Genomic DNA, 22665 nt, shown 5'->3' on the forward strand with positions numbered 1-22665 from the left:
TACTTCCACTTCAGACTGGCATGCGATTGGACGTCACATGCGGAGCGACGTAGGCTGCAGACGCAGAATGTTGGTGCGATATGGAGGCTGCAGCTTGCAAGCTTCCGGAAGTGAAGTGAAGCGCCGTCCGGAACCCGGTCATCTGTTGGGCATTTGCTAACAGAATGTGCTCTCGACAGTGAATCCAAGGCAGACTCGCAAAAAAGGCCTTCATTTCGCCATTTCGCCGATGTTGTCTTGCAAAGGTTACCTACAAAGCGGTCTACCGTCCAGCCCAAGACCCCTCGACCACATACCCAAAGCAGTTGTATTGTTCCACGCCGGGAGCGGGTCGTGGTTGGATCGCGCCCGGCGTTAAACAATACAACCGAGATGGCTATATGGACGAGGGATCTGGGGCTAAGGCCTGGAAGATGCGTTTTGGCAGCAGCCCGTACAGAAATACGGAGAGTTCGTCCGCCATACCACTATTGACCTTTCCTATCATGTCTCCTGCCACCCGTGGTCATCAATTGGGCATCATTTCCGCATTTCCTCAACGTACGTGTTCGCTCAATCAGCTCAGGCGACATCCTCTTCAGCATCCTTCTTCTCGGTCTTCTGATCGGCGTTTCCATCGATGATCTGTTTGATATCTTCCGTATTTCTGATTTCATCAGGAGCCTTCTCCGAAACCCGATGAGCTCCTATTGATGGTGCTTCAGGTTTCGGACGCCAGTAGAGACATGTACTCGAGAAGCTCGTGTATGTGCCATCTTGAGGAAAAGCAAACTGCTTGTGTGATCTGTGCATACCACTCATGCACTTGAACTCTCCATCCTTCATCGTTCCGGCTCTGCGCTCGTCAGTCCCTGTCCATAACCATCGGGAAAAAGACCTACCCATCCCAGACGTCCCAGCCGGTCCCGACAAACATGGCTGGCGAGGCTTTCTCCAACGCCAACTCGTATATCGGGCGATACATGTGAATCGCGAATACTAGGGTGTCTTCGTCAACAGCCTCGAAGGCAGCAGGCGACTCGACTACTTTGTGGCCAAGATTCGTCAGGAATTCGGTGTCGTTAGTCGTGAATCTCGGTTCTTGGAAGGAACACGGAATGACATCATCGTAAATCTCGGCTGAGAACGTGCGTGAGCTTGATTTGCACCAAAAGGATGACATTCACACATACACAAGACTTCCACAACAGTCAAGAATCCGTCCAGCTGAATATAACTCCTCCTCTTTGCGTCCCATCCGCCATCCTCCGGGTCAAACGTGCCGACACCGAGACATACCGCCCGCCGTACCCTTCTACCATCGCCGGCGTTCGCCTTCACTAGTTCCTTGATTTTGGAATGGCACGTCGTGTCGCGCCAGCGGGTCTTGAAGTTCTCGTACTCGGCCGTGATCTCGGCGACGGACTTGTAGGTGCGGGGTTCATTGTCGGTCTTGGATGCGTTTAGGTACTTCGCCGGTACCTTGGGAGGATTCCTACGGAACCGTGATTTGGACTTGACGAAGGACCATTCTTCCGGCTTGGACTCCGTCTCGGGTTGTCTCGTCTCCGTCGCTGCCATGATGTGCGCTGGATTTCGTGAGGGCTTGGTGGGGGAAATTGACTTGGTGGGTTTGACTTTTTGGCCGGCAGAATAGACACCGCCTTCACTTTCTTCGGGGCGGTGAGCTTTATGTCCGAACTTACGTAAGTATCTTTATCTCCGAAGATCCATGCTTTCCGGAGCTGTCACTGTCACTGTCACTTCCATGATTTTGGAAGGTCGCACGCCTAAAATCTCACGGCTTCACATCAGCACGGCCAAAAGCTCAGAATAGAAGCATCAAATGCAAGCGGCGATCTTTCCAACCAAAATACCTGGCAAATTAATTGATTTTCGACCTCAAGTTCCCATTCGAATCGCCTGTCAGTTCTTGTCAAATGCACATTTGCCGTCCACCATGAACATCTGGTGCAAGACACAACGTTGTACAACAGCCGGCCGCTTCGTCGACCCAGCCGATTCCTCCGGGCCATGAAGACACACCAAAGAAACCCGTCCAATTGGAATTTCGTCGCAAGTGGCGAAGTGTTGAAGTCCACGCGGCCGGGCCATTGATCGGTAGGCTATCGAAGCCAACGTCTCGGAGGTTTGCGCCGTCAGCTTACCTCCTTCGGCACTTTCGCCTCCATCACGACCGTCAAGCGCCGTTGGACTTGAACGACCTCCAATGCCATCACATCCAACAACACAACAGACGCCGTTCAACGCAATGGAATCATCACATTCGTAAATCGCACGACGCAAGAACGGAAATCGGTCTGCATCTCCCCAACATCGAATGCTACACCACCGAAGAATCCTGCCCGGCCCCCAAAAATAGGGCCCCCATTTCTGGCCGCGCCATGGATATTCAATCGCCCCCGGCCAGATATCCCAGGCACGAGCTCGCAGCCTGCAGCTCACAGCTCCCACAGCTCAGCATTGTTGGATTGTTGGAGAACAGCACAATCAGAACGTCCGGAGCACAGAAACCCACTCGAGCAATCAGGACGGCAGAGCGACGGTCCTGTGGTGACATCGCCCGCTCGACCTGCAGCTCCCGGCGCTTACACGCCTCTTGATCCTTGTCCGCCCCAACCACTCATCTCCCAGCACCACCACCGCCGAACGTGTGATATCGATTTCCATTCGCTCTTCTCCACGACGCACCCAGCGACTCGCTCGGCGCTCTCACCACCCCATTGGTCCTCCTCTCAATATGTGAGCGACAGGGTCGTCCTGCAGCCCAGCGCACATCGTCGGCCATCTTCACTGGCTCCTCTACAGCCAACCGGCGGCTGGGCGGTGGTGGTGCCCCCAATCTTGCCATCTCGTCCCCGGTGTGTGTGCGTCCAACACCCCGGCTCACCTCGACCTCTGCCAGAACGCAACATCAGACCTCGATTGGACGGAGGCCGCAGGTGCGCATGCGAAATGGCTCCATGTACGGCGGCTCGGCTGGAGACCGCCTCCGCGGGCCAGAATAATAGCCTGTACGGCCGCCGTTCTCGCCTCCTCCCGTCCTCTTCTGTTCTCCTGCTAGTGCGGACCGTTTTTTCTCTTTGAGATTTTGAAACTTACAAAGCTGTAATTTTCTTCTTACTTCGTGACGGGGCTACCGAGACATCTTCCTGTCTTTTGTCACGGCTGATACTCGACGACGACTGGCAAGTTTGCGGCCTCGGAGGGCAGAAAGAAGCAAACATCAAGCCAAGACCAACCACCCGCTGCGGGCAAACAAGAGGCGGGGTTCAATAAGCGAAGCGGCTGTGGAACAACGAGCAGGTCACGACAGAAGTTGAAGAGATTCGGACGTCGCAAAGAGGGAGGTTCCTCGATTTTCTCGAAATCACAAACCCACCGACAACACACACATACCGACAAGATGCTTTTTTCAACACTATCAGCCCTCGTCCTCGCGGCGACGGCATCCGCTCACATCGTCATCTCCTACCCGGGATGGCGCGGCAACAACCTCATCACAAACGACTCGTTCCCGTACGGCATGCAATGGACATACCCATGTGCGTCTTCCCCCTCGCTCCCATCGTTCACCAGAGACAAAATCGCTAACATCCCATCCAGGCGGCGGCATGGGCGTAACCCAGAACAGAACCTACTGGCCCACGACCGGCGGCGCGCTCGCCTGGCAGCCGGGCTGGTTCCAAGGCCACGCCACGGCCTTCATGTACGTCAACATGGGCTTCGGCTCCGACGGCCCCGACGGCGGTCCCTTCAACATGTCCTTCCCCATGGTCCCCGTCTTCCAGATCCTCGGCCCCAGCAAGAACCCGTACCCGGGCACCGTCTGCCTCCCGCAGGTCCCTCTGCCCGCCAACACGACCGTCAAGGCCGGCGACCACGCCACGATTCAGATTGTCGAGTTGGCCGTACACGGCGCCTCGCTCTTCTCCGTAAGTCCTCGCCCCTCGAGAGTGCAATTGAAAAAGCACATGCCTGGGAATATCAACTAACACGAACAAAAATAGTGCGTCGACATCGAATTCGCAGAACCCGGCGACCCCAAGATCGGCAACGTCAACGAGTCCAACTGCTTCAACTCCCAAGACATCGGCTTCGCCGACGTCTACACCATCACCACCCGCGAGTCCGGCCAGAGCCCCGAGCAGGCCGCCGCCGCCACCTCCGACTCATCCTCCTCCCACACCGTCACCTTCTGGTACTTCGGCAAGCGCCCGCAGAGCACCTGGGCCGTCTTCAGCTGGGTGCCCATTGTTATCGGGGGGCTGTGGGTGTTCTTGTGAAGGTGCTCGTGAGATGATGACGATTTGGGTCCGGTTATATATATACCTTTTGAGGGGAAACTTTTTGTATATTTGGCGGGGGCATAAAGATGGCGTTTGGATGGGGGGGATCTTTTGATAGGCGTGAAAAGCCTCGATATCTTGGTTTTCTTATTACTTGACTGCTACGCAAGACGCTGGTCTCTGTACGTTGCAGGATCATTCAGCTCTACGGACTGGAATTCAGAATCGTTATTCAACCATTGACACTTATCTCTGCGGGATGTGATGGTTTTGGATGGAGAGCCGATGGAATTCTCCAACATTAGCTTCCATCATGCTCTGACACGTTCCGGATCAACGAGATGAGACTCCAGCACAGTCGGTACGAGATCACGAACGACAGCAGCCATGATCTCAAAACATGTATCATTGGAGCGGTTTCATCACGCCCCGCATCGCGCTCTACAACTAGCTTAATTGTTCATGCCGGCTTCCAATCGCACTCATCCCCGCCCGTGTTTGGCCGTGGCTTCATCACGCGCGGGACACCCGTCACATCACCGTGGCCGTCACTCCCCGACCTGTCTTATACCTCCGGATCCGACGCTTATTAATAAAGGGTTTCGTCGCACTTGAGTGCTCACAGCTGCTGCAGGGCTTCTCTTCCCAGCTCCTTCACCCGGACTTCCGAGACCTTGTCCACGGCAGACTTGATCCAGCCCTCACCTCCGAGGGACTTAATCTCGGCCTGGCTGATGGAGGCAAAGGTTCCCAATGCGACAAGCGCCCGGTAGATGACCTCGGAGTCTGATTGCTCCGACAGGATCTTTCCGATTGCCGTGACGAATCGCTTCGATTGCGATGAGGTCCTCTCCTTGTGCGCGAAGACGGCGTAGTTGATCAACGTGGTTGTCACCGCGATGAGGATGTTGCGGTTGAATTGACCGATGGCGGCACCGCCAGAGAGACCGAGCACACGCTCGATGAGAGACGCGGCTGTCTCGGCCTCCTTGGCTGCCAACCCCTCGCCCTTGGGAGAGCCGAAGATGTTGGCGAATGTGCGCAGAGCCATCATGACCGAGTTCTCGTTCGGCGCAGCGCCGTCTGGAGCGTTCAAAGCGCTGGAGACAGCGACACGGAGGAATGACCCCTCTGAAGTCGAGACCTCGGCCGCAAGAGGCGACGGGGCAACGCATCTCAATAGGTCCAGGCCGGCAAGACGGTCCGAGTACGGCCACAGAGTCACAATCTTGATGGCGAGGTCGACACCTGCCTGGTCCACAGGCTTGGAGCTCTCGATGGCCTCCTTCACACCGTTCAGCGTGTTCTGCTCTGTAGGGTTCAGGGCGGCGTCCTTGCGGCCTGAGGAGATCATGTTGGCGTTGATGGTAAGAATTTTCTTGATCATCGCGTCATATTTGCCGGCCGTGATATTGAGGTACTCGGCTTGAGGCAGCACCTTGGGTCTCAGCTCCGACTCTCCGGGGCGATACCTCGACTCGGTTCCGTACGGGTCGGACGAAGCAGGTGCGGATTGGCCGAGGGTGGCACCCTGAGTGTTCTGGGTGATGAAGTTGGCGACATTGTCCAGGTAGCTGATGGGAAGCTCGTTGTCGTTCAAGAACTTAGTCGCCGCGTCGTAGGGGTTCTGGGAAAGGTTGTAGGGCAGCTTCAGAGGAGGCTTGCCATCTTCGATGTCGACGTCGAATACGTAGTCGTAGGACTTGCCGTTGTACTCCGTCTTCTTGCCACTGCTTCCAGCAGAGTCGACCACTGTGCCAATGTTGATCCATTGTTGTTGGCCTAGAAGACTTTAGTAACCCAACGGAATGAACATGAAAACGTGACTTACTCGCTGACCACTGATGTGCCGTAATGTTGCCATTGCCCTCGTTGATCATCTGTACTTGACCCTCCTTGGTTCCAGATTTGCTCTGGAGGAACTCCGGACCAGGTAGCTTCTCCTTGTTGATAGACGGCAGTTGTTGTTGAGGGATGGACGACGCCTTCACTGACTCTTCAAAGTCGGAGATTGCCTGGGGACTGGCAGCACGCTCGCTACTCCGGGTGAAGACACGCGCAACACCATCACTCGCTCCAGACACAATGTCACCAGTCTCGGCGTTGGCCGCGACTGTCCATACCGAGATAGCAGGGTGTGTGATGGTCTGAACGCAGTCGTTGCCCTTCCATATCCGAACTGTACGGTCCTCGCCCGAGCTGACCAACTCTCCAGAGGGCAGACTGGTGAGAGCGTAGATGAAGGACTCGTGGCCGTGGAGCTCGCCGACTTGCTGGCCGTTCAACTTCCACAAGCGAATAATACCGTCGTTGCTGGCGCTGGCGATATCCGCTCCGCTCGGGTGACCTTTGGGTACCTTGCAGAGGGCGCGCACGACTTCGGGGGTGTAGATGGTGGAGCGGGGTTCGGCATCACCGGCGACGGCGGCTCGGAGGTTGTATATACGGATGCTCGTATCGGCGCAGCCAGTGACAACAGTCTCTTCATCCAGTGCAAGCACGGCCCAGACACTCTTCTCGTGGCCGCTGAGACGAATCTCCGACTCCCACTTGCTAGTGCTCCAAACGAGGGCCTGTGAGTCCCAGCCACCTGACACGATGTATGTTCCCTTGGGCGAGACGTCCAAGCAGCAGACGTTGCTCGAGTGGCCGATCAACAGTCGCTCGGCATGGTCGCTGGGGCTGGATTGTAGTGGCCGCACCTCGACGATGGTATCCTTGCCGCCTGAGGCGATGAGGCCATCCGGGTAAGCCTCGGAGGCGGGGAGGTATGTGACGGAGTTGACGAATTCAGAGGTTTGGCTCGAGACTGATGGTTCGAAAGATGGGGGAGAGTCGGACGTCTGGCGCCAGACTCGTACGCTGCCATCACGAGAGGCAGACAGGATGGTATGGGGAGCTGGGAAGCTGACGGCCTTGACCTGTCGGATTACATAACGCGTTAGCATTGGAAACGAAGCAGTAGAGCTACGTTGTGTGAACATACGTCGGAGTCGTGACCAGCCAGCTGAGCGGAGAGCTTGAAGTCGGACATGGCTGTCGACTTGATTAGGGTTATGGAGGAAAAATCGCGGAAAAGAGGCCAGGCGTAAACAGCTCACACCTTTCGTTGATGATTTGGAGACCGAGGCGGTTGTTGTGAATTGGTAAGGTGAGGTGCCGTTGGCCGGATGCTGGCTGTTGCTGGTGCTGCTGCTGCGACTGGTGGCAGCTGGGCGATGACGATGGAAGCGGGAACGCTGAAGCTCCACTGCGCCACAAGGGGGGGCAAGTCGAAGTGGGGAGGAGCCATTGAGGGGTCAGTGCTTTTGTCCCCCAGGCAATCACCAGCTCCCATCCCTGCGCGCCTTCCTGCTTCCATTGAGTTCCCTTTCCAAAAACGGCAAGGCGGGATAGCACCAGCCACAATTGGAGATCTGCTTATGAAAGCATGTAGCTCCACTTCTTTTTATCCAATCAAACCAGCGCCAGACAGCCAACTTTCCTTCTTTCAAGCCACGATTCACCATCAGCAGGCGCGGGGTCAATTGGGATTCTGCTGAAGGGAAAGAGACAGCGGGCTGGTTTCAGGGGTCCATCGAATCGAATCTCACCGTGACCTTCACAAGTGTTCCTTCCTTCCAGAACCCCCATCGGCCCTGCTCCGAGTCGGCACAAAACACCCCCACTATTCCCTCCTTTCCGCCCTTCTCATTTGCTGAGCTTCTTTTTCTGTTTGCTCCTGATCGTCTCGCAGCTCTGGCTCCCAATTCCCGATTTTTGTTTCTGCTGCTTCCTCTCGCTGCGCTGCTTGAGGCGTTCACTTTTCCTGTCTCACGATCCTCATCGCCTCCTCCACGAACATTTACGACGTTACGGCTGTATTGACTGTCTCTCTTTTCCCTCGTCTTCTGACACTTTTCACGCTTTCCATATTGATCCACTGGCAATCGTCCCGCGTCGCGTCGTTCGCCGTTTGATACCCCCCTCTCTCGTCTCCTCTCGTCTCCCAGCGCACACGTTGCGACTGCGAACAGCTTCGAAACACCACACTTCGATACCAAAACACCGATACCATGGCTACCACCCCTATCGCCGCCGGCGAGACGTCACGCCAATATGTTCCTCTCACCTGCCACGGCCACTCCCGACCTGTTCCTCACGTCTGCTTCTCTACCCTCGGAGGAGAGCAGTACTACATGATCTCTGCCTGCAAGGGTAAGCTTGCGACCAAGAGACTGGCGCTGCGATCAGGGCTCTGCTAACCCTGTCGCAGATGGAAATCCCATGCTGCGCGATGGCATCACCGGCGACTGGTATGTCTTCTCTTTCTCCGCCTGCAACTGCGTCGCTAACCTTCGACCGACAGGATCGGAACCTTCATAGGCCACAAGGGTGCCGTCTGGCAGGCCAGGCTGAGCCCGGATGCCTCCAACGCTGCCACCGCCTCCGCCGACTTCACCGCGTGAGTACATACTTCGTGCGACACTACACAAATCAGCCATCGCTGACAACATGTAGAAAGGTCTGGGACACCCACAGCGGCGAGGTCCTTTATACCCTCCAGCACAACCACATCGTCCGCGCCGTTGCCTACCCTCCTGACAACTCCGACCTGATCGCGACTGGCGGCATGGAGAAGAAGCTCCGTGTCTTCGACCTCAGCGACTTCCCCTCCGACCCGAACGCCCCCGCTGGCACTCCCGTCACCGTCCAGGCCTCGGCCGGCTTCGAGATCGGCGAGGGCACCCACACCGGCTCGATCAAGTTCATCGCGTGGACTAAGGATCCCAACACGATTGTGACCGCTTCCGACAACACCCTCCGCTGGTTCGACCTCCCCACACGCCATGTCATTCGCAAGGAGGTTCTCGACGCCGAGATCAAGTCTTGCGAGCTTGTTTCTCTGGCTCCCGAGTTCACTTCTCCTGGCGACATCGGCAACGGTCTTCCGGTTCTGGCTGTCGCGGCCGGCAAGTCCGTTCACTTCTGGGGCGGTCCTCAGGCAATGGATGAGCTGAAGCGCTTCAACTTGGAGCACGGCGCTGCCAGTGTAGGCTTGGATCTCAAGGGTCGCAAGTTCGTCGTGGGAGAGGACCCCGGCACCTGGGCCCACGTCTACCGCTGGGACGACTGCAGCGAAATTGGTGAGTTGCGCATATTCACGGTGCCATGTTTACAACTGACGTCCCACAGAAACCCTAAAGGGCCACCATGGTCCTATCTGGTCCATCACCTTTGCTCCCGACGGCAAACTGTACGCTACCAGCTCTGAGGATGGTACCATCAAGCTTTGGAAGAACTGTGATGGTTTCTACGGTCTCTGGCGCGGTGCCACCAACGCAGAGCGGACCGTGGATTAGAAGAGCACGGCCTCCAGCGTGATGTCACGTTTCGATGATAGTGACCTATCCACCCCTGCCAGCAGCCGAGTCCCATCAAGCAACTATGACGGCTCGCACATGAGAAGCAACTCCGTCGATGAAACCCCAGCGATGTCTCATCACCTGATGGGTCGATTTCTGGCGTCTGCCGCTGATGAACATAGTTTGGACAAGGAGAAGGGGCTGTTGGCCCGGGTGAACCGCCGCCGCCTGGCTTGTACAGACTGAGCTAAGCGCGAGAGGAGTACCTAGAGACTCGAGAGATTCCGTTGCTGCTGGATCTGTCATAAAGCTTGTGCGCGTGCGGGTAAAATACATGTAGTGTTTGGGTTATTACAATGGGCCTTTGCGGATGTGGCCAAACTAGACATGCTATGAATGGCAATTAAGATTAGAATAAACGTTACCAGACTTTGGGTGCTCTCAACATTCACAATGCTGCATATCATTGCCAACATACCAGGAAAGAAGCATGTGCAAGACTCATCTCTTTGCTTTGTGTCTTCAGCAGCCTAGTTGTCCAGCACCCCCATCACCCATCAGACTGATGATCCTCATCCTCATCCTCCTCATCCACACTTTCATCACCATCAAAACCTTCCCCTGAAAAGAATCCAACATTGACGATATACGCTGACAGTACCCCACCAACCCCCTTTTCTAACTCCCGCCTTTCTGCCACCACCTCATCCCTAACTCTTCTAGCATCTGCCCTCGGAATCGGAATATCACCAATGTTGTCCACCACCATGTCGACCACCTCCTTAGGCAAACCCTTCACCTGTCCGTTATCTCTCGCGAACTCCCTGACCCACCACTCAGCCTGCTGCGGCGGCACATTAGCCGTCGACAAGACCTTGATCCGCGGGTCCACCAGATACAGCGTCAACACCTTCCTGTGTCCCGGTCTCGTCGGGTCTTTCAATCGATATGACAGGTTCTTGTGCTGCAGCACATTCGGGTAGGCTACCATCAGACCCTCCCGCATGGTGACGGACCCCACGTCCTGCAAGGAAGGCGCGGGCGGTCTGAACCCGAACGTCTGCTCCACGTATCGCTCGTCGCCGTCGTTATACCAGCACTCCTCTTCGAAATGTAACCCGTGGAATCGCGATTTGAAAGAGATCCGCGAGTCGGTGACGTTGTCGTCGTCGAAGAAGTAGACGGCCGTCGCGGCGATGCGGTCGTTTAGCGCGCCGTCCAAAGCGAACTCGCTCTGTGAGTCGTAAACTGGGTTCTCCGGGGTGAGATACACGGCGCTCATCTTGACAACAACCTGGATGCCGCCGACTTCGCCGAGCATCACCGTCTTATCTGCGATGGATTCCGGCGTCAATATGCACTTGTCCGCGCCGTAACCCTTATCCTTCTTCAGCAAGGGCTCCGGTCTGCGCGTGAAGCTTTGATCAGCAAGCCACTGGTTCGTCCTCCTCTGCCACTCATCGTCGTCGATGAGCCCGTTCATCAAGTCGTCCTTGATGTTCAGCGGGTCATACGGCGCCGTGCCCGGGAACTCCAGGCCGCCGCTGTTCCAGTCCATCCGCATGTCGCAGGGCATCGTGTCCTTGTAGACCGTGGCGTAGACGACGTTCCACAGCGGCATGGTCCTGGTGACGACCTCCTCGAGGAGGGGGTAGACGTCTGCGTGGTCCTTGGGGTGGAGGTTGTTGATGTAGCTCGTGATCTTGGCGTTGACGCCGTCTGGGAATGAGATGTTGGTGGGGAGCCATTGGGATATTCCGGACCAGAGGGTGCGTTGCTCGCCCATTAAGCCGTCGGTGTGGATTCTCTCGTCTTGGCTTGGTGTGGGGATCGTTACGCCTTTGGCGATGTGGTTGAGGCTGTCGTCGAGGGTGATTTCTTTGTCGGGGAGGACTCTGGAGCGGCCGTATATGAGGGGATACATGTTTGGGTCGATGAGGTTGATGGAGACGCAGTCGGCGCTTGGGGTTGAGACGGTGGCGCCGGACATGTCTTCCTTACCTGCGTTCCAGTCCATCCGACGAGTTGATGTCTCCTGGATGGAAACTGCGGCTTTCTGGAGTAACTTGTTCAACTCCGGCGTAATGGCTTTATCTGACCTCGCAAGGCGGACTTCGATGTCAAGAACCGGCACGATGCCCGTCTCTTGGTACAGCTTCGCTTTTCCCTGGAGCTCTTCGATGAACTGGCAGGCACATCAGTCACAACTCTTCATTCCACGAATCCGGGACTCTCACGCATTCGAACATGGTCTCGGTAAAATCTCCGTGCCGGATGCCATCGTCTCGCCGCCACTTTTTCGCCATGACGCGTTTCTTCCAGTCTGAGATGGCAGAGTCCGAGAACGCCTTGGAGTCCCAGTCTTTCTCAAGTGTGACTTCTTCCATGAGGGTTACCATGCAGCGCTCCCGGATTGTGTGCGGCCAGGATTGGAACCAGTCGTCCACGGCTGTGGGGAAGTGGGATTCTGGCTTGTGATTGAGGGGGAGGCCGAAGCCTGGGAGCTGGGAGATGGGTTAGATATTGTTCATGGACGTGAATGTGAAGCGTTTACCTTAATAGGGTGATCTTGCGCTGCTTGTGACATGATGATTGTGTGTGATGAACGATTTCAGATGTTGTTGTAAGGAGGGGTGTGAAATTTAGGCAGTCAATCTGTTGTGAGTCCCGCTAGCGCGACTTTAGAGCCAGGGGCTTGAATCCTCCTCTTGAAGTTCACTCAATTGAGACGTTCTTGACACTACATACATGAGAAGTGAATCAGTTTCATCAAATCTCATCAGCTTCAATAGTGGACACCATCTGGATACTGTAATGACACTGTGTAAGCACTTAGTGCTTGTCTATTAATGAAGTTGCGGTGTCGCAATCATTTCAAGCTGAAAGACGGCTAATGAGCTGAACGTAAGCGCATGCAGGCCGTCAGCCCCAACCTCCTCCTCATAAAGTCGCATGATACCAACTTGATATCTCACAATCCAGCATTTGCGATGTCAATCCGCACATCAACAACGCTAACATGATGAGTCCTGCGGAACCGCCCAGCCATGGTCGCCTGCGACGCATGTCCAACATCCCGGAATCGCCACAGCCCTCACTATCCGACAGCAAGACCTACGTGCCGTCGGAAACCAATAGCGACGATCGCCGTCGCGAGATCAAGGTTCGTCATCGCCGCGTTTTAAAACCTCTAGGCTTAAACATGTCGTAGGTCCTGTGTAGAGAGTGCAAAACTCTCGATCTAGGCGTCCACAGCTTCAAAGTCCAGTCTTCGGGATCCCAAGGCTCATCGTCAGGCCGACCGCTGCGCTCGTACACGACCGCGCGACAGCTGGGAACACTGAGGAAGATACGGGCTCGCTCTTCCTCGTGCCCGGTATGCGCGCTCATCGTCGACTCCGTGCAGGATGCGGGGACGCAGAAGGCCAACGGCGAATTCTTCGACAGCGAAGTCCTTGAAGATGCGTCTTGCTCACTCAGTTGGGAGATCGATGGCCGCGAGGCGGCGTCGTCGAGCAGTCGAGGGACGAACCCCAAGAACATGGTTCGTGGCCTGACCAGACGCTTGCATATCAGATGGGGCACGGCGAAGCTCTCGGATGCGTATCTGGTCTACGTGGCGCCGGAGACCTTTGCGCGGACGGCGTCCGATGCGGATCGTGTCTGGGCGAAGGATTCGTTGTTCTTGGGACGCACGATTGCTCCTGACATCGAGAATCAGGCATTGATCCGGTCCTGGCTCGATCTTTGCCAGAAGTCCCACCGGGGTCCGTGTCGCGAGGATCTCCATGATGGGGCCGATAGGTTCGATGAGATGGTCTCGCACTCCTATTTCGGGGTCATCGACGTACAGAACATGCAGCTGACTCAACTCCCTCGCCGCTCCGATCGTCGAGAGAGGGATGCTCGCAGACCTGCTAGCAACGGCCAGCATGAGCCCTACGTGGCGTTGAGCTACGTTTGGGGCGGCGACGACGAGGCGTACAAGACGACGACAGATAATGTGATGCTCCATCGAACACATGGGGGATTGGAGAACGCACTCAACGAGTTGCCGAAAGCGATCCAGGACTCTTTCGACCTGACGCGACGGCTTGGGTTCAGCTATATATGGATTGACCGTCTCTGCATCGTGCAAAACAGCCCGAGGTCCTGGAAGCTCAACGCCTATAACATGGACCTCATCTATGGCAACGCGGCACTCACCATATGCGCAGCAGACGGCGACGCATCGGAGGGACTTAAAGCCATGAAACCGGAGGAACGGAACAAAACTCAGTACAAGCGGGCCGTCATCCCTCGGCTCGACCTGATGGTGACGCGTCCGCCCGAGATCTATATCCGCGCGTCGGAGTGGAACGAGAGGGCGTGGACGTTCCAAGAGAGGCTCCTCTCCAGACGTTGCCTCATCTTCACAAACGGCCGGGTCTACTTCCAGTGCCGTTCAACCGGCATGTCGGAGGACATCTTTGGAGACCAGAAGGGCGCGGGGTGGTCTCTCGATCTGGTCGACGCGCCGATGCAGATGTTTCGGCAGTTGAACAACCGCGCGTTCTGGGTGTACATGAAGTGCGTGGAGCTGTACACCGAGAGGAAGCTCAGCCATGCGCAGGACATCCTGGCGGCGTTCAGTGGCATGGCGAATATGATGCAGGAACGGATGCGTGCACCTTTCGTCCATGGGCTGCCGAGCTCTCATTTTGATCTCGCACTGCTCTGGCAGCCTGTCAGGTCTCTGAAGAGGAGAATTATCCTGGACAAAGATGGGAAGCCAGTCAAAGACGGGAACCACACGATTCCGGACTTCCCAAGTTGGTCGTGGACTGGATGGATGGGGGAGGCGACCTATCAGGATGATCTGGTGGGCGGCGTGCTCGATAATGTGTCGCAGTGGCTGGATACCCATACCTGGATCCAGTGGTGGGTTAGAGACGGACACGGAGACTTGCGGCCGTTGTGGGATTATCACGAATCCGAGGAAGACATCAGCGAGAACTCCAACTGGAAGGGTTACACGCAAAGAAGAGGTGAGACGGCCGATTTACTATGGCCTGCAGACTAGAGCACTAACGCAGGTCCTAGGTGCTCCATATCAACGTGAATTCTCACATGGCCGGAGAGACAGAGATAGGCACGCAGATGGCTCTCGCAGCGAATCTGAGTAAGGACTTTCGAGAAGACTGGAACTTGCACTAGTCCGAACCAAGCTGATTCTGTTTACAGGGAAGACGATGATCGAGAGTCCGCCCACACGTTCACGGAAGATGATGTTGATATCGTGCTCCGGGAAAGAAGCTATGCCAGAGAAGTGCCCCCGCTCATGAGAGAAAGAAGACACGCGAGGTTCCCAAGCGAAAGAGATAGTCGGAGGCATTCTGATATAGAACGAAGGCGACGTGATAGCCCTCCACCTCCACCAAGCCCCGTCATAATCCGACCCTCATATTCGCATCCACTACCGCCTCCTCCGTCTTATCCACAAGCGTCTCCTTATTCCTACCAGCAGCTGCCCTTCCCTTACCCACCACCACCAGCTCCTCCTGCTCAACCAATTGTCATTAACAACAGGATCTACAACGAATCAGACGAGGAAAGAGGAGTCTCCTCACGTCATGACAGGAGACGAAGCAGCAGGGTAAGCCTTTTTCGTGAATTTTAGACTCTCCCTTGGGCTTTTCACGACAGAACAGGTTGAGAGTTGACAAGCATCAGGAGCGAGGGACACGAGAAAGAACACGATCGGACGTAAACAGCTTTCGGTACAGCGACGAGGAATCTGGGCCTCCGCATGGACGCCACGGAACAGGAAGGAGCCATCGGTAATCCCAAAGAAGTCACCTCCAAGCCGAGAAGAGATAGAAAGCTGATCAAGTATCTTCAAGCCGCCCAACAACTCGTGTGAGATCCGAATCCGATCAATCTGTCCAGAACATTGCTTTCTACGAAATGCTCTTCGACGAGGGTAGGAAAGAGTTCAACATCACGCTGAGGGACTACCCGTACCGCGTCGTCAAAGCCCCCTTCGACTCGCAGTTAGAGTCGTCCGAGTTCCCTCTCCTGCCAATCCTGCAGTTCCGCACGTGGCACACCTGGCTTCACATCACAGAAGCCGCGCCCCGGAAACCTCATATCGAGAAGTCTGAGAGCAGAAATTTTGATGTCGACATGGAAACGGTGAGATATCACATCGCCGACGAAGTTGGAGACTGGTGCGGTTCGATCGTATTGGATGCGGAGTGGGCGTACAAAGCGTCTGGTAGACAAGAGTTTATCGCCATCTCGGAGGCGAAGAACTTTACTCTTTCTGAGTGCCAGGAGTGGACGTATTATATACCAAAAGAGCGGGAACAGAGCGAATGGGATTTGTTCTATGTGCTGCTCATTGAGAGGAAAGATGAGAAGTGGGAAAGGGTCGGAGCCGGGAAGGTTTTCAAGGAATCGTTCCGAAGCGCGAAGTTTAAGGAGATAATGCTTAGTTGAGAACACAACAAGCGTGAGAGAAGCTTGCAGAACCAGGGAAAGAAAAGGAGCGATGATGCCGTATATCTACCAACTAGAACGCCTTTTCAGCAGACGTCTTGGAATCAGCACTATAAACAGCTTCTAAATTCTAGTCATTTCCTTATCTATGGATATCGGCGTCTTGATGACAGGGCTTTTATTTATGCTCGAAATGGACCACAACCTTCTCTATCGGACCATCCAGGGTATCTTTGCCACTGTTGAAATATCCTAAGGGAGGTGAAAGTTCCGCAGTAACGCCAGAAGGCAATGTCACCGTGACCGCAATTTGTCCAGACGTTCCGTCGACCCCCAAATCAACCTCGATCTTCCCCTTCGGTGTTTCATTATCGTAGTGGGCTGACTCAACTCCACAGACCACCGGTGCTATTCTCATTCTGCTCCACCCTGGTTCGACAGGCTTCACACCCGTGACGTACTGAGGAAGCAGGAAAACCGGCCAGGATGACCAGGCATGCATGAGAGACGTGTCGTGCCCAAAGGGCTTTCCATCTGCCGTCATCGCCTCCCAATGGCCACCCGAGTAGTTGGGACTAGACGAATCTGCCATGGGCTCCCAGACGCTTCGCATGAGCTGAATGGCTTCGAGCCCCTTTTGATGAGCGAACAAAGCCTCGACCGCGAAACCGGTGGCGTAGGGGCTGATTACCCCTGTCCTATCCCAGTGATTGAGCCCTTTGAATGCCACTGGCTTGGTGTCTGATGGGCAAATCAGATGTGTAGAGGTCTTCTCGGGTTCAGGGGAAACTCCGAGAGACAAGCCGTAGCCGTTGGTGTCTTGACAAACTCCATCGCTCGGCAAAGCTGTTCCCATGCGAACGCTACATGTTTCCGAGTTCCAAAGATTGGCCAAGATGCTTTTCTTCAGGTTCTCGGCCCTTTCAGAAAGCTGCGCCCTTCGATCAACGTCTGCCGTCATGGCAACTACGGCGTTGATGGCGTCGTAGTATGCTAGGTTCGTTGTGCCCGAGGCGCCAAACACCGGGCCACCGAGAGGATACCAGTGCACTGATACTGATTAGATCTGCCATACAACACAAGTGAACAGGGACTTACTTGATAGCTCCGGGTGTACTTCGATGAGACCGGACGGCTTCACCTGCGATCCCGCAAACTGAAGCAGTCTCTCAGCCGCTGGCAGAAAGCGTTTGGGGATTTCGTCATCTCCGGAATGCATCCAATAGTCCTTGATGGCCACCACCAAAAGAAATGCGTACGTCATCGAGTAGAATGCGTACGTCGGCGGTGGCTCATCGCCAGTGTGGATGGGGGCCTGGATAGGACACAGATTGCCGAGATAGCCGTCAGCCGTCTGGTGACTGGCAAGCAGCTCGATGCTGCCCGCAACTGCGTCCATGTCCAAACCAGCGTAGGCGACGCCCCGGCCTGATACGAAGAGATCCCCGCCGAATGTGGCTCTGTCTCTCTTGGCTCCGTCGATCATGCAAGAGACGGCGTTGGTCCCAACCTGGAAGTCTGCCATGGTCCTGTCTCTATTCTCCAGTCGCAGGTTGTTCTCATACAGAATGCCCTCGTTCTTATCCTTCACGACAAGATCGCGATAGACAGCCAACCATCCGTTCGGACCACCAAACGCCACAGATCCAGTATTGATACCAGAACCGCCAAGAACCGGTCGAAGTTGTACATCTGAGAGGGTTGCAACCTCACGGCCGTCAATGGTGACTGCAACGATGTTACCGGTCGTGATGGTAGACACCTGGATCCAGTCTCCCTTCTTTGCGATACCGTGGGTAGACCAGCTTCCGAAGCATTTCACTGGGAAAACCGCCGACTGGTCTGCCAAGCCTTCGTAAGCACGAAGCTCTTCGGCCTCAACATCCAGGCAAAAGATGATTCCGTTGGCCACCATGTGAACACCCCAGCTGGCACCAAAGTTCTCAACGAGAACTTGGAAAGATACTTCCTTGTCGCCCCATCGCGTGCCTTGTCTACACGGTGCCCAGTGCTGTCCGAGGACTCTGGTGCCTTCATTGGTGACCTCCCATGATGGGGCGGTTTCCCCCTTCAGCACGGTGCACATGTCGACGGTCCGAACGCCGTCGTTCCAGATGCGGTTGAGCTTTTCGTCAGAGCAATAGAAGGAAGCTTTTGGCTTTATGGGAGGCCTCAACTGCTCCAGCTCAACCTTGCTGACGACAACGGACGACTTCGCTGAAAGGAGCACCAATTTCAAGTACCTCTGCGAGAGTTGGGCGAGTGTCGGCTTGAGGATTTGGCGCGATCCTGATGGGACGATTGTCATTGATACGTTGCGGTAGCTGTCCATGGCATTCGAGAAGAAGAAGAATGGACCATCGCCTGTAGTTCAGACCAGTCAGCCACACCCGTTCCGTGCACATTTATCTGTGCATATTCTTACCAGTCTCGCAATTGATTCCGTCGCTAGTCTCGCTGTACACAGCTTGCAGCGAAATTGGACCCTCACCATGCGCGCTGTCTATGGTGAAGACCGGAACACCACCCACGCAAAGCCCAAAGTCAAAGACAACGGTTGCCCTCTCGGCAGCCTCTGAGACATCTTCGTTAGTGAGGGTCAGACTTCCTGACTTGGCATCACCCTGAACCCCAGCTGAAGCTGACAGGACCTTCTCAGGTGCGATAGAAAGACGACTTGTGACTACCATCGTGAAAAGCAAAGCCTAAAAGAAGTCTTACAGAATTTCCAACGAGATCTTCGGATTGAACCATCCATTCAGCATTTGACGCGGCTTCCTGTGAGTCTTGTAAGTCATCTTCGGCGGTTCATCCGGAGTGGGCCCTCGGCCCCACATGCTGTGTTTCCCCGTTTCGGGAAGTCCGGTAATGCACTAGTCCCGATATGGACGGACGTCCACCCAGGCCTGTGGGGGAGGGTGGACGGAACGCATAAGAAAGGGTGGACGTCCACCCGCGTCTCACAAAAACCACCGGTCTCTGGACCAGACGTCCACCTCGTCGATCGTCAACGGACATAACGACTCACTCCGAAATGGCCCCTAAGCGAAAGACCGGCGACTACCCCTGCCCGACGTGTTCCCGGATCTTCAATCGGCTAGAGAATCTGAAGCGGCACCAGAAGTCACGTAGGTTCAGGCCACGTTCCAAGCATGCATCGCGGAGTCCGGACTAACCCGGAAGCAACGTAGATCAAGGGAGCCTCCCGCATCTTTGCAGTATTTGCCAGAAGGAATTCTCCAGGAGTGACTTGCTCAAGAAACATCAGCGTACCCACGAACGGCAACAGGACCAGCAACCGCCTGAGAAAGAGGGGTCTCCCAGCAAAAGAAAGTTTGAGTTCGTATCGACCGAAAATGAGTTTCACTTCAATGGTGCGAAAGCTCCAAATATCGCCGTCTCCGAAAGAGACGCCGGGGTTTTGACGGAGAGAAGTCAGCAAGTTGATATTGGCTTGGCCAGCAATGGAACTTTCACCGATCTGGACGTCAACTTCGCCAACTTCGTATATCCGTGGACTACCGGAGACCCCTTGGATTCCAGCGAATGGTTCACGAAAGACTTTTATGATGCTTCTACTGAAGCAAACGGCTTGCATGATCCCAATGACTTCCTTGGGTCATACGACAACTCAGTCGCCGGTCTCACGTATGATCTTTGGAGCTTCCTTGGGCCGACCAATAGCACAAAGGCAAATCCGACCAACTCCTCTGCCAGTTTGACTACGACAAACGACCCGACCAACACTACATCTGCCTCATTCAGCAATGCTACAGCGACGGAACACTCCTCGAGAGCATCTTCGCCTCCAAATATGCCTTCAAAAGAGGATGCCATAGCTTTTGCTTGGGACCCTTCGTCAGAAACAATCACTCAGACGCAGCCCATCTTCCTCAGTCGCAGCCACAAACTGCGAGTAAATCATAATCCGAGATTCGACATTAACGAAGTGACATGGATTGAGATTCAAAAATTCTTAAACCTTGAGGAACCAGGTTTGGAAAACTTCATCCTACCTTCGCTTGAGATCTCGAATGTTTTTCTTGAGCTGTTCTTTGACAAATTTTACCCTCAAAGTCCTGTACTACACCTACCTACACTTGACAGCAACCAATTACCTCCAGCTCTGCTTTCAGTCATGATCGCGATTGGGGCTTCGTATAGCCATGTACGTCATACACGCCGGTTCTCCATCCTTCTTGTCGAAAGATCACGTCGGAATCTCCAAGACATGTTGGAGAAAGACAAGAGGTTGATACGAAATACGGAAGTCATTTACGCCTACGCTTTAATGGTTCACATCGGCCTGTGGTGCGGAAATAAAGGAGCTTTCGAAGTTGCCGAATCATCCCGGGGCGCTCTGGTGACCTACATCAGACGACTTCCTGATCCTCGGCGAGAAACAGGAGGCATAGTCGTGCACAACATTGACGCCAGGTGGAAAGAATGGGTCTACGCAGAATACATTCGCCGACTACGATGGTTTGTATTCATCATCGACTGCCAGTTCCCCTCGCTTCTCAACATGAGAAGCATGATGTCGGCTTCCGAGACCTACACCTGGAAGTGCCCTTGCGACGAGCGATGCTGGCAGACTCGAGCCTGGATCGAAACAACAGGCTCTTGGTCGGATCCGCCAGCTCCCTACCTGCGAGACTTCCACATGAATCACCCTATGAGAACTGTGTCTGGCAATGCAAGCAACTCTAAACGCTTTAAAGAAACCGGCGGGTCATCAGAGCATTGTTTGGCGGGTAATGAGTTACGAAGGGCTGCGAACGAATGGACCAAGTTTTTAGTCATCAGCTCCTTGTCTAGTCAGGCGCTGGATTGTTCGCACGATCTGTCGACGTATATGACTTTAACGGATACTTATATTTCAGAACTAAGGGAACTAGATGGTCTTCAAGCGCATATTGACGCTTTGCGAGACGAGCCGAGCTACAAAGCTGCAAATCGTGTTCTAGGTAAGGGATTCAAGTGTGGCCTAGTCCTGATGCATCAAGACATGAAGCTCACTACTTGTGAACCATTATAGAGTCTCTAGGGCCCTATGAAAAACCTGGAAATCACAACCACGAAGACCGAGAAGACGTGTGTGGAGTAAACACGTACTTCCGCAGTGCGTCCGAGTTGGTCATCGGCCTTATTCACCTTCAACTCGACACTCCAATATCCTACTTGCAAGATGCTCTTGGAAAAAGCGGGCATTCTAAAGTTGAGGATGGTCTGAGAATTTTTGGACTCACAATACGCAACGGATTCGACGCGCATAAGTCCACTGATCGGGGACTGCAAGCCCTCGAGTCCGAGCATCCAGGCTCACTGACAAGAGATTCGATGAAACTTGCGACCGTCTTTTCACGAGCGATTACTATTATCATGAGCATTGCAGACGACCCCAAACTGCAAGACGCCAGTCCGTACAGCGTCATCAGCGTTTTTCTGAATTATGTGCTGTTATGGATGCTGGTCGAGTCGGTCACTGAGCGGGATGAAGCGCTTCTTCTCCAGGAACTATTCACGTTCACCCCACTTGGGACTTCTTCGTCCACGGCATCACATCTGGAATTGAGGGAGTCGCTCAATCTGGCACTGGATCCCCGAAAACAAAGCCTGGAAAAGGCGGGAATAATCTTTAGGCACGGGTCGCAGGCTCTTGCTCGGCTGGGAACTTGTGGAGCGTCTTTGAACCTAGCACTGCTTCTCAGGCTGAGAGCTTCTCGATCACACATATGAATTGAACGTCTTCTTCTCTGGTCAAACGAAAGATCACCGTGGCTCCTCAACTACCACACCCTTTTGCAAAGCCTGTCCAATCAAGACTTGAGAGGTTGGACGTGCTTTCATATCAATTCAGGCAAGTAGTCTGAACACATACTGAAGAGTATCCTGCTGAAACCCCGTCAGGGAACCATTTGGGCCCCGAATGGTCACTGCACGTATACGCGGAAAGCCAACACATAACGTAGAACTATGCATCTGACCCATGCAACTAAGAACAACGAATCTATGTTAAAGTTGAGCTTTTCCATAGCCCGGTTATCTCGGACATAAATCTCATCTTCGCTAGCTGGAGAAGTTGCATCTACAGGCGTGCTTATCCGTGTTGTGGAGACAAGTCAGATGGCACAATAGCTGCGAAGACTTCGCAAGGGCTCACTTGCATTATCTTGTCCTATACTAAGGCATATGTCACGACTAGTGTCATTAGCACTTCTTGTCACAGTCAACTTTGAATCCATGTCTTTCACGTGGTATCGGGATGGATGCAGACACGTCGAGTTGTGGTGAAACAATTCGACCGCATATGTTGATGGTACTTTTCCACGGCAAGATCGGCTGCAACGCCAACCCAGATGGACGGAACCAATGCGTAATTATAAATCAGACTTGTTGAGGAAAGATTGACAAGCCTGACATGATCCCCCACCGTATTGTACCATGGAAGGAATGCATGCTTTTCCGTGCGGTGAGCCTCGTCATCCTCCCCGTTCGTGTTGACACCCAGCGAGACGGAAAAGTAACCACCTGCCCTTCAAGACACAACC

The 22665-nt window shown here is 54.4% G+C and overlaps 7 protein-coding genes across 7 annotated transcripts; 3 read left to right on the forward strand and 4 right to left on the reverse strand.

Moving 5' to 3' along the window:
- Positions 1 to 561: 561 nt before the first annotated feature.
- CkaCkLH20_10620 (uncharacterized protein) lies at positions 562 to 1560 on the reverse strand (the record flags this gene model as incomplete). The annotated part of the gene is made up of 3 exons (XM_038893334.1): positions 562 to 835; positions 882 to 1119; positions 1173 to 1560. The coding sequence occupies 3 exons, from the start codon at positions 1558 to 1560 to the stop codon at positions 562 to 564; spliced, it is 900 nt and encodes a 299-aa protein (XP_038741449.1).
- A 1846-nt stretch (positions 1561 to 3406) lies between these two features.
- On the forward strand, positions 3407 to 4286 carry CkaCkLH20_10621 (uncharacterized protein; the record flags this gene model as incomplete). Its single annotated transcript, XM_038893335.1, has 3 exons — positions 3407 to 3545; positions 3607 to 3935; positions 4011 to 4286. 3 exons carry the CDS (start codon positions 3407 to 3409, stop codon positions 4284 to 4286), a joined length of 744 nt encoding a protein of 247 aa, XP_038741450.1.
- Positions 4287 to 4908: 622 nt separating this feature from the next.
- Positions 4909 to 7323, reverse strand: CkaCkLH20_10622 (uncharacterized protein; the record flags this gene model as incomplete). The annotated part of the gene is made up of 3 exons (XM_038893336.1): positions 4909 to 6071; positions 6121 to 7210; positions 7276 to 7323. The coding sequence occupies 3 exons, from the start codon at positions 7321 to 7323 to the stop codon at positions 4909 to 4911; spliced, it is 2301 nt and encodes a 766-aa protein (XP_038741451.1).
- A 1021-nt stretch (positions 7324 to 8344) lies between these two features.
- Positions 8345 to 9631, forward strand: CkaCkLH20_10623 (WD domain-containing protein; the record flags this gene model as incomplete). Its single annotated transcript, XM_038893337.1, has 5 exons — positions 8345 to 8486; positions 8545 to 8584; positions 8638 to 8733; positions 8790 to 9415; positions 9465 to 9631. 5 exons carry the CDS (start codon positions 8345 to 8347, stop codon positions 9629 to 9631), a joined length of 1071 nt encoding a protein of 356 aa, XP_038741452.1.
- A 553-nt stretch (positions 9632 to 10184) lies between these two features.
- On the reverse strand, positions 10185 to 12221 carry CkaCkLH20_10624 (uncharacterized protein; the record flags this gene model as incomplete). The annotated part of the gene is made up of 3 exons (XM_038893338.1): positions 10185 to 11819; positions 11872 to 12138; positions 12189 to 12221. 3 exons carry the CDS (start codon positions 12219 to 12221, stop codon positions 10185 to 10187), a joined length of 1935 nt encoding a protein of 644 aa, XP_038741453.1.
- Positions 12222 to 12653: 432 nt separating this feature from the next.
- On the forward strand, positions 12654 to 16114 carry CkaCkLH20_10625 (uncharacterized protein; the record flags this gene model as incomplete). The annotated part of the gene is made up of 5 exons (XM_038893339.1): positions 12654 to 12797; positions 12846 to 14661; positions 14717 to 14795; positions 14858 to 14942; positions 15563 to 16114. 5 exons carry the CDS (start codon positions 12654 to 12656, stop codon positions 16112 to 16114), a joined length of 2676 nt encoding a protein of 891 aa, XP_038741454.1.
- Positions 16115 to 16292: 178 nt separating this feature from the next.
- CkaCkLH20_10626 (alpha-l-rhamnosidase) lies at positions 16293 to 18804 on the reverse strand (the record flags this gene model as incomplete). The annotated part of the gene is made up of 3 exons (XM_038893340.1): positions 16293 to 17164; positions 17213 to 18478; positions 18540 to 18804. 3 exons carry the CDS (start codon positions 18802 to 18804, stop codon positions 16293 to 16295), a joined length of 2403 nt encoding a protein of 800 aa, XP_038741455.1.
- Positions 18805 to 22665: the final 3861 nt, after the last annotated feature.

Source organism: Colletotrichum karsti (genome assembly GCF_011947395.1).
Source record: "Colletotrichum karsti strain CkLH20 chromosome Unknown Scaffold41, whole genome shotgun sequence".
NCBI classification, from domain to species: Eukaryota; Fungi; Ascomycota; class Sordariomycetes; order Glomerellales; family Glomerellaceae; genus Colletotrichum; species Colletotrichum karsti.